General features: G+C 31.5%; 2 protein-coding genes and 1 long non-coding RNA gene across 4 annotated transcripts; all 3 read left to right on the forward strand.

Annotated features, from left to right (window-relative positions):
* The first annotated feature begins 22 nt into the window (after positions 1 to 22).
* LOC107929150 (1-aminocyclopropane-1-carboxylate oxidase homolog 1) lies at positions 23 to 5196 on the forward strand. Its single transcript, XM_041101374.1, is given in 4 exon segments — positions 23 to 673; positions 4383 to 4704; positions 4777 to 4857; positions 4859 to 5196. Coding segments are annotated over 4 exon segments (1095 nt in total). The 5' UTR covers positions 23 to 155; the 3' UTR covers positions 5033 to 5196.
* A 4217-nt stretch (positions 5197 to 9413) lies between these two features.
* On the forward strand, positions 9414 to 12237 carry LOC107929035 (1-aminocyclopropane-1-carboxylate oxidase homolog 1). Its single transcript, XM_016860362.2, has 3 exons — positions 9414 to 10053; positions 11341 to 11662; positions 11746 to 12237. The coding sequence occupies exons 1-3, from the start codon at positions 9536 to 9538 to the stop codon at positions 11995 to 11997; spliced, it is 1092 nt and encodes a 363-aa protein (XP_016715851.1). The 5' UTR covers positions 9414 to 9535; the 3' UTR covers positions 11998 to 12237.
* Positions 12238 to 12804: 567 nt separating this feature from the next.
* LOC107929086 (uncharacterized) lies at positions 12805 to 15755 on the forward strand. 2 transcript variants are annotated; one of them, XR_005918335.1, is made up of 3 exons: positions 12805 to 13083; positions 14755 to 14830; positions 15411 to 15755. It is a non-coding gene; the product is annotated as an uncharacterized lncRNA (long non-coding RNA). The 2 variants fall into 2 exon arrangements; XR_001692749.2 differs by having other exon boundaries at positions 14755 to 15755.
* The last annotated feature ends 134 nt before the right edge of the window (positions 15756 to 15889 follow it).

Raw genomic sequence — 15889 nt, forward strand, 5'->3', positions numbered from 1 at the left:
AAAAAGTTGGTCAACCTGAAACAACTTAAATCCGTGTTCTGAATTTTTAAAACCATGAGGACATCTTAGTATTTTAGTTCTCAGATAAAGTCACTGAACAAATCCCATTATTAGATATTGTAAGAAAAGAAACAGCAATTCAATTAGCGGAGAAAATGGCAACCGAAGCCTCAGTCAATTACGACAGAACCAAAGAGTTGAAGCAATTCGACGACACAAAAACTGGTGTTAAAGGACTCGTCGACTCCGGAATACTCAACGTCCCCAAGATTTTCATTCGACCAGCCGAGGACCTTGCCGCCGACGAACTGAATTCCAGTCAGAAAACCATTGAAGTCCCGGTCATAGATTTAAGCAACATCGGAGACAGTATCTGGCGAAAGGAGATCGTAAACGAAGTTAAGATTGCATCAGGGGAATGGGGTTTCTTCCAAGTGATAAACCATGGGATCCCATTAAGTGTTTTGGATGAAATGATTGAAGGGCTACGTTTGTTTAATGAACAAGATTTGGAGTTGAAGAAAGAGATGTATAGCCGTGACAGTGCAAAGAAAGTGAAATTCCACTCTAATTTTGATCTTTATACTTCAAAAACTGCTGATTGGAGGGACACTTTGCAACTTACTTTCCTTGATTCTGACCCTGACCCTTCTCAAATTCCACCAGTCTGCAGGTAATTAAGCACTAATCTTGGTTTTTTTTTACTCCATATTACCTTTTAAATTTAGAAATTTGACTTTTGGGAGGGAATTTCGACTTCTTCGCAAGAAATTTTTCCAAGTGTCATTTATTTAGAATTGTCCAATCCTTCGAAACATCCAGTATTATCTTAGGTCAAGAATTTGCATCTCAGTTCGGTCAAAAGTTGTATGAAATTTACAGAGCCGAAACACTTTATCGGATCGAATCGTGTGCTACAAAAGAAAATGGTGGCAATTTGTCATCGGTTGAGTTTAATCCCAGCTTGGGTTTTAACATTATTAATGGAAAATGATCACTATTTTCTTGGCAAGTGGTTGTGCATCACGTACGACCCGATTCGATGTGTAGTTCTCACTCTGTCAAAATGGTATAGCTTTTAATGAAGTCGAGAAACAGAACTTTAATCTGAAACAATATTGAACTTGTTGAGAGGTTTGCTCTCTTCGAGTATATGACACTTCAAAGACTTTTAAAAATTTTAGTTTAAATTTATGTGACAAACCAAAACCATGTAATAAAGGGAAGTTTAGCCAATACAGGACCATATTACAGTAGAATTTTGTCAAATTTACATTTTTTTTCCTATTTTTGTTTGATTGAATTTGCAGAAAATCAACAATGGAGTATTTTAAGCATATGAAAAGATTGGGAGAAGCTTTGTTTGAGTTGCTATCAGAGGCACTTGGTCTTCAACCAGACCACCTTAACTCAATCGGATGTAGTAAAGGGTGTAGCACAGTGACCCACTACTATCCACCTTGCCCTCAACCTGAACTCACTTTAGGGGTAAGGAAACATGCAGACGCAGGCATATTAACAGTGCTTCTACAGAACCATATGGGCGGCCTCCAAGTCCTTCACGACAGTCAATGGTTCGACGTCCACCCCACTCGAGGTGGTTTGGTCATAAACGTCGGCGATCTTCTTCAAGTTAGCTTCAATTCACATAAACTCTATATGAAACTGTCCTAATAGACTAGCTACTGACTCTTTTTATGTTGTTTATGGTAGGTTTTATCAAATAATAAGTTCAAGAGTGTGAAACATAGAGCAATTTCCAGTCATGTCGGACCTAGAATTTCGGTGGCATGTTTTTTCTCAGGACATGCTAGCTTGCTTGACAAGCCATTTGGACCAATCAAAAAGCTGATATCGGAGGCAAATCCTCCTCGATATGAAGAGTTTTTGTTAAAGGAATATTTTGCCAAGTTTTTTGCAAGCTCACTTGATTCCAAGCCTCCTATAGATTACTACAAGCTGTGAAGCTATAAACTATCAATTTGCCGTTAGAATACCAAGCTGAATAAAATAGTCTTTTGTGTGTGTGTGTGTTTTAATTTGTATCACAAATTTAGTAATTGTAGTGTAGTGTATTTTGTTTGTATAATAAGCATGTTTAAGATATTTTATATTTTACATAAATTTTGATATATAAATAATCTGAATTATATTGTTTTCAAGACATACATATATTCTTATCATATTTGTGTTGTTTTCTCTTATCACATTGTATTTTTTCCCACATAATTTAATCTTAGAAACATGGCTATGGTTTCGTCTAGTCTAGACTATTGTGACCTCCCTTTTTAAGTCTACCCATAGTAAAGATTTCATTGGAAAAAATATCATGAATGCTTTTATACTATAAATTGGATTACATTTTACCATCTTTACTATTTCTGCTATGTCACGCAACATGTGCAATTTAACTAAAAAATTGAGTTTCAATCATTGTAGTTCACGTCTTACCTTTTAATAAAATTAATTATATAATAAATTTTATATTTATTTTTTTCAAAATAGTACTTTTTTCGGCTACCACTTCAACAACTAGTTAAATACACAATAGATTGTTTTTAAAAATTTTAAGGTAAATTGCACATAAGTTTACTAAATTATTAATTATTAATAAGTTTATGTTTTGGTCACTTAACTTAAAAAAAATTACAAAATGATCATTAAATTATTAGAAAGTTTTCATTTAAATCATTAGGCTATTAAAATCATTATTGTATAGTCTTTTCTCTTCGCACTGTGTGCACCAATCGAAAGTTTTTTTCCCTTTTCTCTTATAATTCAATTTTTCTCATGAAACCACTTTAAACGTCATAATTTGTCAATCAAAATTTAAACAGTTTTATTCTCTAATCTTCGACACTGACCATTAGATTGACTTGGATCTAAAGTATATCTTACTCGTCGATGAGTATTAATTTACTATACTAATTGCTGAATTATTGCTTGAAACTCATTATATAGATTTAAAAAGAATAACAATAATTTAAATAAAAACTTTCGAATAGTTCAAAATTAAAAGATAAACTTAATTTAGTGAGCTATAAGTAAATTAACCTTTTAATTTTTATGGTTTTTTAGTAATTTATTAAATTAAATCAGACTAAATTGATTCAACTAAAAGTCGGTCTTCTAATTCATTCAACCACTTGTGGAGATTTTAAAAGAAAAAGAAAAAAGCAATTCAATTAGCAGAGAAAATGGCAACCGAAACCTCAGTGGATTACGACAGAACCAAAGAGTTGAAGCAATTCGACGACACAAAAGCTGGTGTTAAAGGACTCGTCGATGCCGGAATACTTAACATCCCCAAGATTTTCGTTCGACCAGCCGAGGACCTTGCCGCCGACGAACTGAATTCTGGCCACAAAAACGTCGAAGTCCCGATCATAGATGTAAGCAACGTCGGAGACAGTATCCGGCGACAGGAGATCGTAAACGAAGTTAAGATTGCATCAGGGGAATGGGGTTTCTTCCAAGTGATAAACCATGGGATCCCATTAAGTGTTTTGGATGAAATGATTGAAGGGATACGTTTGTTTAATGAACAAGATTTGGAGTTGAAGATGGAGCTGTATAGCCGTGACGGTGCAAAGAAAGTGAAATTCCTCTCTAACTTTGATATTTATACTTCAAAAGCTCTTGATTGGAAGGACACTTTGCAACTCTCTTTGCTTGATTTTGATCCTGACCCCTCTGAAATGCCACCTGTCTGCAGGTAACTAAACACTATCTCGGTTTTTTTTACCCCATATGATTTTCGAGTTTCTCAAGAGAAATATTCGAATTGCGGTCTATTTAAGGTTCACGTATCCCTTAACAAGTTAACATATGATATTGTATTAAGTTGAGGTTTTGTTTTGTGTTTCGATTCTATTGAAAGCCACGCAAGATTCAGAGCATTTCATTAAATTGAATGTGTGTACTAAAGAAAATATGAATTATTTGTTATTGGTATAGTTTGAATCTATGCCTTAAAATGATATTTAAGGGCATGTATAGATCAAGTTGTAGCACATATGCTCAATGATGCCATTTAGGGCTTGGTTCAAATTCTGCCATTGGCAAATGATTATAATTTCCTTGGTAGTTGGGTATATGTTATGTATAGTCTGATTCAATGAGATGTTCTCATTTTATGAACAGAGAAGCTGGAGTTAAAATTGCATGATATAAAACATACGATAGGAATTTACTGTCTCTAGCTAATCAGTACTTCTAAAACTTTCTAAAAAATGACTTTGAAATATGTAGTATTCCTTAGAATTGTTACCAACCAAAACTATGTAATTAAGGGGTGCTTAGCCAATATAGGAACATATATATTAGTAGAAAATTTCCAAATTTACATTGGGCTTTTTTCTTTGGTTTTATTAAATTTGCAGAAAATCAACAATGGAGTATATTAAGCATTTGAAAAAATTGGGAGAAACTTTGTTTGAGTTATTATCAGAGGCACTTGGTCTTCAACCAGACCACCTTAACTCAATCGGATGTAGTAAAGGGTGTAGCATAGTGGCCCATTACTATCCACCTTGCCCTCAACCTGAACTCACTTTAGGGGTAAGGAAACATGCAGATGCAGGCATATTAACGGTGCTTCTACAAAACCATATTGGCGGCCTCCAAGTCCTTCACGACGATCAATGGTTCGACGTCCACCCCATTCGAGGCGGTTTGGTCATAAACATCGGTGATCTTCTTCAGGTTAGCTTCAATTCACATAAAAATTATCCCAATAGATTAGTCACTGATTGTTTTTTTGTTGTTTATGGACAGGTTTTGTCAAATGATAAGTTCAAGAGTGTGAAGCATAGAGCAATTGCCAGTCATGTCGGACCCAGAATTTCAGTACCATGTTTTTTTCTCAGGACATGCTAGCTTGCTAGACAAGCCATTTGGGCCAATCAAAGATCTACTATCAGAGGCAAATCCTCCTCGATACAAAGAGTTTTTGTTGAAGGAATATCTTGCCAAGTTTTTTTCAAGCTCGCTTGATGATAACAAGCTTCCTTTAGATTACTACAAGCAGTGAAATTAAAACTATTAATTTGCCATTAGAATACCAAACTGAATAAAATAGTGTTTTTTTTTTAATTAAGTGTTTTGTATTTTGTTTGTATAAGAATAAGATATTTTCTATTTTACATAAATTTTGATACATGAAGAATCTGTATCATATAAATTTAAAAACATTCATATCATATTTGTATTATTTTCTTTTATTATATTGTATTTTTTCCTCATCATTTAATCTTATACTATCTAATATCTAGTGATTGAAGAATGAAAATTACAAACATGGCTATGTACTTAAATCTCTCCAAGAAACATGACTAAGCGTGGCCTAAATCATTGTGATCTCCCTTAAGTCTACCCATGATAAGAATTTTATCGGTAAAAAATATTATGGATGTTTCTACACTATGAATTAGATTGCATTCTATCAATAAAATTACACTAAAAACACTATAAATGCCAAGAAACGTAAGATAGACTTTTAGGTACTTTTGATTTGTATTCTAAATCAGCATTAAAGGGCATCCCTTTCATTCATACTTTTCTACTAGCTTTTGATTGGCCTTCCCCAGGTCAACAAGTTTGCACCATTCATGTCTTATTCACATTGCATACCATATCTATTGTATAGGTTTTTTTTTGTTTGTTTCTTGGGCCCCTTGACCTGAGCCAGTATGGCCTCTGGCCCATTCGAAAATGAAGCATGAACCATTATATTTGCAAATCAAATTGGTGGTCAAACTTTAGTTTTTCATTTCAACCAATTAGACTATTGCAAAATTAATTATTTTAAAAAATAAAAATCATAAAAAAAATCAATACATACAAATAAATAATAATAATATTATGAATTACAAACGTTGATTTTATAAATTATAAAATTTAAATTAAATATTTAAACTAATTTAAATGACTTTTTATTTCATTCAACCAATTTCGTACCAATTCAATTTCTTATTTTAATTTTTGATATTACTTGAACTACTAATATTTTATTAAACTCATCAATTCAATTCCAACTACCATTAATTACTAGCAACTACATTATTTTAAGGGTTAAAAAAAACACAGATATGAAACGAGAATACGTAGTTGGTGAAATTTTCTCTTATTTCTTAGCTTGGAAAAAAAAACACATCTTTCAGTCGGTGTATCGGTTATTGTAAATTAAAAAATATATAATTTTTGTTATATAAAAATTAAATGGAGGAACTAATCTATAATCCATATATACTCGTGATTTTATATAATGAAACTTTCCATCTAATCTATCCAAGACTCGTTATATTTGCATGTGGATGGAATTCCCCCTATAAATTGGCCAAGTAAGAATCTTTCTATTTTAGTCAAAGATTGTGTGCCCCATCTTTTTTACACGCAGGCGCTGCATTCTTCTATCCATTTTGGTATTGGAATAACATAACGATTTTATCTTTATGGAGTTTTGTAGAAGATGAATTAATAAAGCAATGAATTATTCAAAAAATAATAAAATTGAGTTTGAATTTAAATATAATCAAACCCAAATTTGATTAGAATAAATCAACAAGGGCACATAAAAACAAGTTGGATTTGTAGTGCTTTTATGTAAGATTCTATCTTTGACTATCCCTAGCTGGCTACCATTGCATATTGCTTTTCTAATTTCTATTGTAGTTTTGAAGTAGAAAAAGTGCATGCAATGCTAGATTCAATGGACATAGACACCAAGCTTTCAAAATTATTACAAGACTCGCATGTGGATAGAAAGGAAAAAAAACCCCTCCCTTTTAGTTTAGTCAAAATTTTTAATCACTGATCATAGTCTTCTTTAAACCACTTTTGAAATTGCACACTAATTTGCAAGTGTTGCATTTTTTGTCAAACCTGGTATTGTAACACATGTTTGAATAGAAATTTTAAATAATTAATAACTCTTTTATCCCGAAATTTTATTCAAAAAATAAATTTACTACACAATTTCCTCAATTTAAGCACCAAATACCATAAGGTAAATGCAGCCTTAGTGGTATAGAATTGTTCGCACTTTCTCTCCTTAAATATTCCCACATACAAAAATAGCTCTCTCCAATGAAACTTAAGATATAAAAGATAAACTATCCTATACCGAATAAAGCTCTAAAAAAACTAGCGCAAAAATAAGTAAGCTGACCACCTTTAATTTATGATTTATATCATATTAATTTATTTAATTATAAATAAAATAATCATTTAATTAGTAATAATATAAATTTTTATTATTTACCTCATTATCAATTCAAATTAAATAAAGAAAAACAATTATGGCTATGCGATGTCATCATTTTCTACACATGGTAATTTTGGTTTGTCACAAAGCACTTTGTAATTGATTTGAAAGTTTCATTTACGAATAATTGTCATGTATGAGTTTTTTAGTCCCATTATATTTTATTATCACGTGTTGATTTTAGTTCAATCAGTCAATTTTAATCCATTCCAATTCTTAATCTATTAATTTTGATATTAATATTTATTTTATTTTATAATTATTTCTAATATATATTTGTAATTACATTATAATTATAAGTCTATTAACATAAGGATGTAATACAAAATATCAATTTTCCCAAGATTTGAACATGTAAAACAACACCGACGACTAAACTATTCTATTTCCAATAAAGCTTTGAATTTTGGGTACTAACTGTGGGTTTTCACATTACTTTTCAATTACACCTATTTAAAACAATCTCCCAAAAGTTATTATTGAGAATGACTTTTTATGCATATATATGTTCTCTTTTAGAATATGATTAGTGTTCAATTATAAAACGGATAAAAAACTACGATTACAATCATAATTTCAGTAGTAGGGTAAAGGAAGGAGATAACGATCTCTCAAAAATTGGAATTTTTTATCTTCTTAAATTTTATAAATTTATAGGTTAATACATAATAAAATTATAGTTTGACCCACTCCACTCCTATTAAATAGGTTCTTTTAAGGTATAATTTGTCATTATTTTGTATAATGTGAATTAATTAGTTTGATAATGTGAATTTGTCAAATTATGTCAAACGAAATTAATGTCTGGCAACTAGTGTCATAAATCGTGGTGAAGTGGGGTCCACACATGGTTTATGTGTAGGTGTACCTGGATCGAAGGGTCTTCGAGGAGTTCTTATATCGTGGTCAAGTGAGGTGTTTAGTAAGGAGTTCGTACATTCGATGCTTCAAGAGGTGGAATGTTAGGGGTTTCCCAAGGAGTGGGCTTGGTTCTCGAGGAGTGGTGTTTTGGGTGTACACCCTGAGGTGTTGGCCCTGATTCTCGAGGAGTTGTGGCCTAGGGGTTAGGGGTATAACACTACTCATAATCGCAAATTCTTAAATTGGAAAGTAATACATGCTCAAACCCAAGTTCTTTTGATTGTTACAATAATAACAATACTAATTAAACTAAAACTCAATCAGTAAATAACATAAACTTTAATACAAGATATAGTAATAGTATAGATATTAAATTGGGATTTTAGCCAAAGTTATATGAATCAGATTGGACTAGTGGATGGAGAACCGACCGAGGTATTGATCTGGAGGGAGGCTTTGAATCGATTGACTTGCGAATCGATACAAACAGAATGAATTGGACAAAAAACTGGTTAAATTGAGCAGTTGAACCGAATTTATTAATTTTTATTAATTTTTTAATTTTTTAATCGGACAGACGAACCAATGACTTGACCAATTCAACCACCCATCTGATTTAAGAATCATTTATTTTAGTATTACCTAGGCAATTTGTTTTTTTTTTTCATATATATATATTGGCACTTTTATTTCTCTTTTCTATTTTTAGTAGTACTTTTCTTTAGGCATAGAATGATTTCTTTATATATATAATTACTTCATGGGTAAATCTTAAAATTATATATAAATTTTAGTTTAATGTGTAATTTAATACATAAATTTTAATTTAGTATAATTATATAAATGAAACTTTGAGTATTATTTAAATGTATATTTGAAGCTTTAATTTTAATTTAATTATACATATTTAAAGAAATAAATAAATCAATTTATTTTTATATTAGATAAATATATTTATCTTTCTTTGCAATATATAAACATAAAACGATGCTATAAATAATTGAGTTAATAATTTGTCAGAATTAGATCAAATTAAAATTTCATGTATAAAATTGCACAAAATCAAAATTCGTGCATACAATCGCATATTAAATCAAAATTCATATATAATTTTAAGTGAATTAAATAATTTTTTAAACTCACATTTTTATTCATGTATACTTAGTAGTTATATGTATTATTATTGTATCAAATATAAATTAAATTAACTTTATTTCTAATAACGTGTATTAATATCATCTTCTTCACCATCTATATGCATATACTCTAATTTATTCATACATATATTTGTACATGCGTATATATATTTATGTGTGTGTGCGCTCTTACATTTCTAAGATATAGTCTTTGAACAACATCCATTCGTAAACATTGTAAGAAAAGAAAAAAGCAATTCAATTATCAGAGAAAATGGCATCCATCACCTCAGTATCTTATGACAGAACCAAAGAGTTGAAGCAATTCGACGACACAAAAGCTGGTGTTAAAGGACTCGCTGACACCGGAATACTCAACATCCCCAAGTTTTTCGTTCGACCAGCCGAGGATCTTGCCGCCGACGAACTGAATTCCGCCCATAAAAACATCGAAGTTCCCATCATAGATTTAAGCAACATCGGAGACAGTATCCGGCGACAGGAGATTGTAAACGAAATTAGGATAGCATCAGAGGAATGGGGTTTCTTCCAAGTGATAAACCATGGGACCCCATTAAGTGTTTTGGATGAGATGATTGAAGCGACACGTTTGTTTAATGAACAAGATTTGGAGTTGAAGATGGAGCTGTATAGCCGTGACGGTGCAAAGAAAGTGGTATTCAACTCTAACTCTGATCTTTACACTTCACAATCTGCTGATTGGAGAGACAGTTTGAGGCTTACTTCATTCGAGTCTAATCCTGATTCTTCAGATTTGCCACCAGTTTACAGGTAATTAAGCACTAATCTCTTTCTTTTTTTAATCACTGAGATAACTAGGAGATTGTCTTGGTGAAAATAAATATATCCTTGACGATTGAGATTAGATTAAAAATCAATGGTACAATGTGAGTTTAAATTTAAACATAAGGTGAAGTGATTTAAGAGTTCAGTTCATCGCTTTTTTTTTTTTATAGAAACACAAGTTTAGAGTGAAGGTTGTTTTCAAAGTTGTATACCGAAGTTGAAATTCAAATGCAGTCTTACTTTATATCAACTTTTAAAATTGATTGCATTGAATCTTTTAGGTTAAAATCAATGTATTTGGAGTTAGAATTAGGGTGGGTTTGAATGGGCAATGCGTTTACCTGCGGTTAGTGTAAAAACAGCGGTGGCGGTAAGATTAGATACTGTAGCGATACTGTAGCGTGAGACAAAAAGTAAGCTAACGCATCGCACCACACCCAATAGCCCATCCAAACTCACCCTTAGTCGGATATCGGCTCCCGATTCGATCGATTTGATCAGTTTGCTTGATTTAAATTAAATTATAAAATCTGGATGAATTACCAGTTCAATCAATTCTTTAACCCAGTTAAACTGGTTCGTACTTACGTGTTAGCTGGTTTTTGCCCTTCTCTGGACCGATATCCTAGCTAGTTCCCGATCCAATCGATTTTGTTCAATTCAAACAACATTGGTTAAAATAAACTTGTTCAAGGGCTAGGCTATTCACCTTAGCCCGAAAACCCACCCAAAGTTTAGGATAGCTTGGGCAAAAAAGATTAGGTTCATTTAAAATATGAGTTGGCTCAAACATCTAAGCCTAAACCTAACCCATTTTCTAAGTTTTTAATATATTTATTATGTTATTTTTATATATTATGTAATTTATAAAATTTACAACTATATAAGTGGTCTATATATAATTTTTTAATAAATTAAAAGGCATATAAATTTATTAAATTAAAAATAATATAAATTTTTTTCAAAAATTTTTTTAAAGAAGGTACAAACTTGAAATAACCTTAACTATTTACAAATACATGAGAGTTTGGGTAAAATTTTAGACTCATTTTTTAAGTTGCGTCAGGCTTTAGCGAACATAAAGGATGTTAAATTCATGCTTAAACAATCAAACCCGATTGAGCTAAGCCTGACCCAACTTATGGACGCATTCAAATTAAAACCCGTATATGCTTTAAAATTGAATGATCAAACTTTAGCCAATATAGTAGCATGTATCAGTAGAAAATTTTCGAGTATTATTCAAATTGGGAGCATTTATTCAAATTGCAGGGAACCAACAATGGAGTATAATAAGCACATCAACATATTGGCAGAAACTTTGTTCGAGTTACTATCAGAGGGACTTGGTCTTCAACCAGACCATCTAAGCTCAATGGGATGCAATAAAGGGTGTAGCATTGTGTCCCACTACTATCCACCTTGCCCTGAACCTGAACTCACTTTAGGTCTAAGGAAACATGCAGATGCAGGGATAATGGCATTACTTCTCCAGAACCATGTCACTGGCCTCCAAGTCCTTCACGACGACCAATGGTTCGATGTTCACCCTGCTCGAGGTGGTTTGGTCGTAAACATCGGTGATCTTCTTCAGGTTAGCTTCAATTCACATCAAATTTACATTAAACTGTCCCAATAGATTAGTTACTGAATGTTTTATGTTATTTTATGGTATAGATTTTATCAAATGACAAGTTCAAGAGTGTGAAGCATAGGGTGACTGCCAATCGTGTCGGACCTAGAATTTCGGTGGTATGTTTTTTTTCAGGACATGCTGATATGCTTGAAGAACCATTTGGGACAATCAAAGAACTGATATCAGAGACAAATCCTCCTCGATACAAAGAATTTGTGTTGAAGGAATATATAGACAAGGTTTTGTCTAGCCCAATTGATAGCAAGCCTGCCATTGATTATTACAAGTTGTGAAGCTATAAACTATCAATTTGCCATTGGAATATTGATATTGTTCCATAGGCATTTTCAGCATTTGTGCCTTGAGTTTGAAGTATTTTGAAAGCTTCTCCTACTTTAATACCATACCGAATGAAAACAACATATTGTCTTTTAAGGGAATAATTATAGGTGTTATTATTTGTTTTATGTTATGAAATTAATCTTATTCGAACTTGTGTTTTGATTTGTAATAGAAAGACTTAATTAATCTTATATCATGTTTTACTTGCATAGAAAATATTAATATATCTAAAGGGAAATCAATTTGTGTTGGTTTTAGATTAATTCCAATTTGTAATTTAGAGGAAACTTAGTTTTCTTTTCGTTTAGTCAAGGGAAAACATTGGAGGAATTTTTTAGAATTAGGATTAAATTGAGATTATGTATAAATATCGAGTTTTAAATTTTTAGAATCATGACCAAATTAATATAATATGTAAACGTTGAGGACTAAATTTCTTATTATGTCAATTTTAAAATCACCATGTCATTTTTTGTTAACGAAATTAGATAATAATAAAAAAGACCAACGTGATTAGTTGGATTCTCGTTATATAACTTTTTATAATTGAGTGATAAAAAATTTCGGCATAATTGAGTGACCTGCAAGATAGGTCACCCTATTATTTTTTAGGATAAATTATACTTGAGATCAATGAACTATTAAACCATGTTTGGTTGGGTGTAATGGTAGTGGGCCCCACTCAATACATTGTTTGGTTCGGTGTATTGGCCTAATACGGGTCTATTACATTACGGATGTAATCCCCAAAATTCACCGATTTCTAATCCCTTCCTTGTGCTCAGTTTAGGTCCTACTTCAGTTTTGGTCCCTGTTTTACCCTCCTCCCGATTCACGCTTCTGTTTTACCCAAAATCCACTGTCTTTTGTTTCTTCCTTCTAGCTTTCTTCTCCACTCTCCTCGCCGTCTTCTCCTTCTCTTTTTTACCTCTCTTTGGCGTCACAACTGGACTTCGAACACCGATCAGAAAGCAGCCTCCATCTCACGTTTTCTGTTCCTCTCCATCGATGAAACTGTGTTCTGTCCATTGGAACCGGTAAGGAAGATACAACCTTATTATTATTATATTTTTGCAGATTTGCTCTCTCTGTCTCTCTAATATTTTTTCAACAAGTTAACAATATAGAAATTGGGTTTTGTCCACGCAAAAAACCTGCTAATATTGTGGATTGGGTTCTGCAAGTTATTAACTTTGACTTATAATTTGTTTTTGTTTGAAGTTATGGAATTTTAATGGAGTAATAACATTGGATTGTTTTCTAACCTTGCAATGGCCACATTTTGTTTTAGTAGGGGTTTCTGTTTGAAATTAAATTGAGAAACTGGATTTGGGTATTTCGATTTTTATCGCATCATGTTAAATTTGAAGTTTTCTTTTTCTATTTTGTTGTTGATTTCTGTAATTTGCTAAATTGTCGCTTTGATTGTTTGGCTGTACTGTGGTTTAGCAGAAGATTAGTATGTGTAATACTTTTCCACCTAAAGTAAAAATCAAGAAACTGGCACTTTTTATTTTTCAATTGCAAACTGAAAAGAAAAATACTTTAATTTTGACATTGCATTTTGATGAGTCCATAAAAGATTTAGATGTAGAAACTAATGGTCGGATGCAATGTGGACTAAAGCTACATTCTTCGGTGTAAAAGGGATCCTTTGGATATTACCATTGCTTAAAGAGTAGAGTATAGTAGTTAAGTTTTGGTTTTTTAAGCCCTTAAAAGTTCAGACGAAAGAAGACGAATTTATGTTGTTCAAGGATATTACCATTGGATATTATACCATTGCTTAAAAGCTTCGGTAGGTTTGCAAAGGGTGCTGAGGTTGTTTGCAGCATTGTATGTCCTAATTTATATTGTTCAAGGATGACTTATTTTGTTTCTAAAGTTGTCTGCTGTTGGCCAAACCTGCTTAAGTCCATTTATATTGTGTAAATTGCTCTCTGTTTGTTCTATGAAATTAGTGTCTTGCTATTTGCAGAGATTGATTATCTATTTAATTTTACATTCTTTTATTGTTTTTTTCTACTTCTTTTTGTTAGAATTTTTTTTGAGGGTATTTTTCGTGTTTGTTTTATGGTCTAGGGACCATATGACTGCCCCTCTTAATAATTTCATCTTCAAAGTTTAAATTTGTATTTTTTTTCTGTTGGCTAAGTAGGTAGACAAAAAATCAGTCAAATTCAATAAATCGAATTGATTTATTGAGTTAGAGGGTTTATTTAGGTTAATTGATTATTTTTTGGATAATAATTACTTAATATTTTGATCCAATAATAAAATAGTGAGGGATAAAATCAGAAATTTATTTTAGAGAAGTGAAAGTAATATGATATCACTGTATTACCATATTATTTCATAGTTTTTAAAAGGATTATAAAGAAATTTTATCATCTTAGGGGAGTTGAAGTGTAATTTAACCATGTCATCAACAGAACATGCTATAACATAAAGGCATTGTAAATTAATTAAATGCACACAAAAATTAATAAAAAAAATTCAGCGTTGTGTGCATAACAATTGTGGCTTCAGGCCTTGCAAAATTTGAGATTTCAGGCCTATCTAAATCATGTATGATTGATTTTAATACTAGTTGAATGTTTAGAAGTGTAAATTATTTTGTATATTAGCACCCTTGTTAAATTTCTTGTGCCTGGTGTATCTGACCACCGTTGTTCCAGTAAATTGATGTTCTATGTGGAATTTTGTAGGTATTGGACTGTTAGCTACCGATTTGCTCCAGACATAAATCGTTGACAAGCTGAAGCTGTAGTTGCAATTCAAGAGGTTTGGTAACTTATCCAACCTTCTAAACTAAAGAAAAATTGTAAGACCTCAAAATCAAATACAGAGAAACACAGTAAAACACATACATGCTGATTTTTTGCATAGAGTATTTTTTTAATTTTAGCTACTTGAATCATTATAATTTGGGTAAGTGTTAAAACAATCATCAACTGTTCGAGGGAGAGAATTCACACTAGAAGTACAATTGTGAGATTACAACACTCGAGAGTTTGAATGGACATAAATGTTTCATTGTATTATGAGTTTAGTAGTAGATTCTAGAAAGATGAGTTTAGTAGTAGATTCTAGAAAGATTTGATATTGAATTGCATAAGCAATTGCTTTTATTGTTCTTGGATTTGTATTGTTCATTTTAATTTCTTTTTTAAACCATATTTTCTTGCTTCAATATAAAAACACTACCTCAAGTCTTGGTTGGTGTATTGTATATTCTTATTTATAGCTAATATTTCAAAGAAAAAAAGAAGAATTTTGATGCAAGTGATAATATTTATTCTTCATTTAATGACGCTGTCACTTTATTGGCGGAAAACATGCGGGTCATTGGCGAACAAATCAGTAGGAGTATTGCCTCCGATGTGGTAGTTCAACAGAAGTCAGAAGAATTCCAGACCATCCAAGAACAAGCTACAAATTTATATCAAATCTTATGTGAAATAGAAGGTTTAACCGTGTATGAGCGGTATCGAGCTTTGAGTAAAATTTCAGATCATCCAACTCAAATGCTCGTTTTCTTTAGTGTACCTTCTGAGGTCCGGTTGGAATGGGTCAGAAGATTTCTTTCTGACCATTAAAAATCAATGTTCAAACTTTTTGATGTTGTAAAACTATATAACATATGGATTATGATGTAGAATTTCATTTTCATTTAACCTTTTGTTAATATAAGTTAGTTATGTTTATGGTATTATCAAGTTATATTATGATTTTAGTAAATTCTTGTAAGAAAATTTATTAGTAAGAATTTTGTGAAATTATATATTATTATTAAATTATATTTAATAATAATAATTTTTAATTATAAAAATTTGTATAAGA

This window comes from Gossypium hirsutum, chromosome D09, assembly GCF_007990345.1.
Source record: "Gossypium hirsutum isolate 1008001.06 chromosome D09, Gossypium_hirsutum_v2.1, whole genome shotgun sequence".
Classification (NCBI taxonomy): domain Eukaryota; kingdom Viridiplantae; phylum Streptophyta; class Magnoliopsida; order Malvales; family Malvaceae; genus Gossypium; species Gossypium hirsutum.

Bases quoted from the DNA above. Each gene is read 5' to 3' on its own strand.
- LOC107929035 (XM_016860362.2), top strand. From the start codon at position 9,536: ATGGCATCCATCACCTCAGTATCTTATGACAGAACCAAAGAGTTGAAG. The intron at 10,054-11,340 runs GTAATTAAGCAC...TTCAAATTGCAG, and splicing joins GATTTGCCACCAGTTTACAG to GGAACCAACAATGGAGTATA. The intron at 11,663-11,745 runs GTTAGCTTCAAT...TTTATGGTATAG, and splicing joins ACATCGGTGATCTTCTTCAG to ATTTTATCAAATGACAAGTT.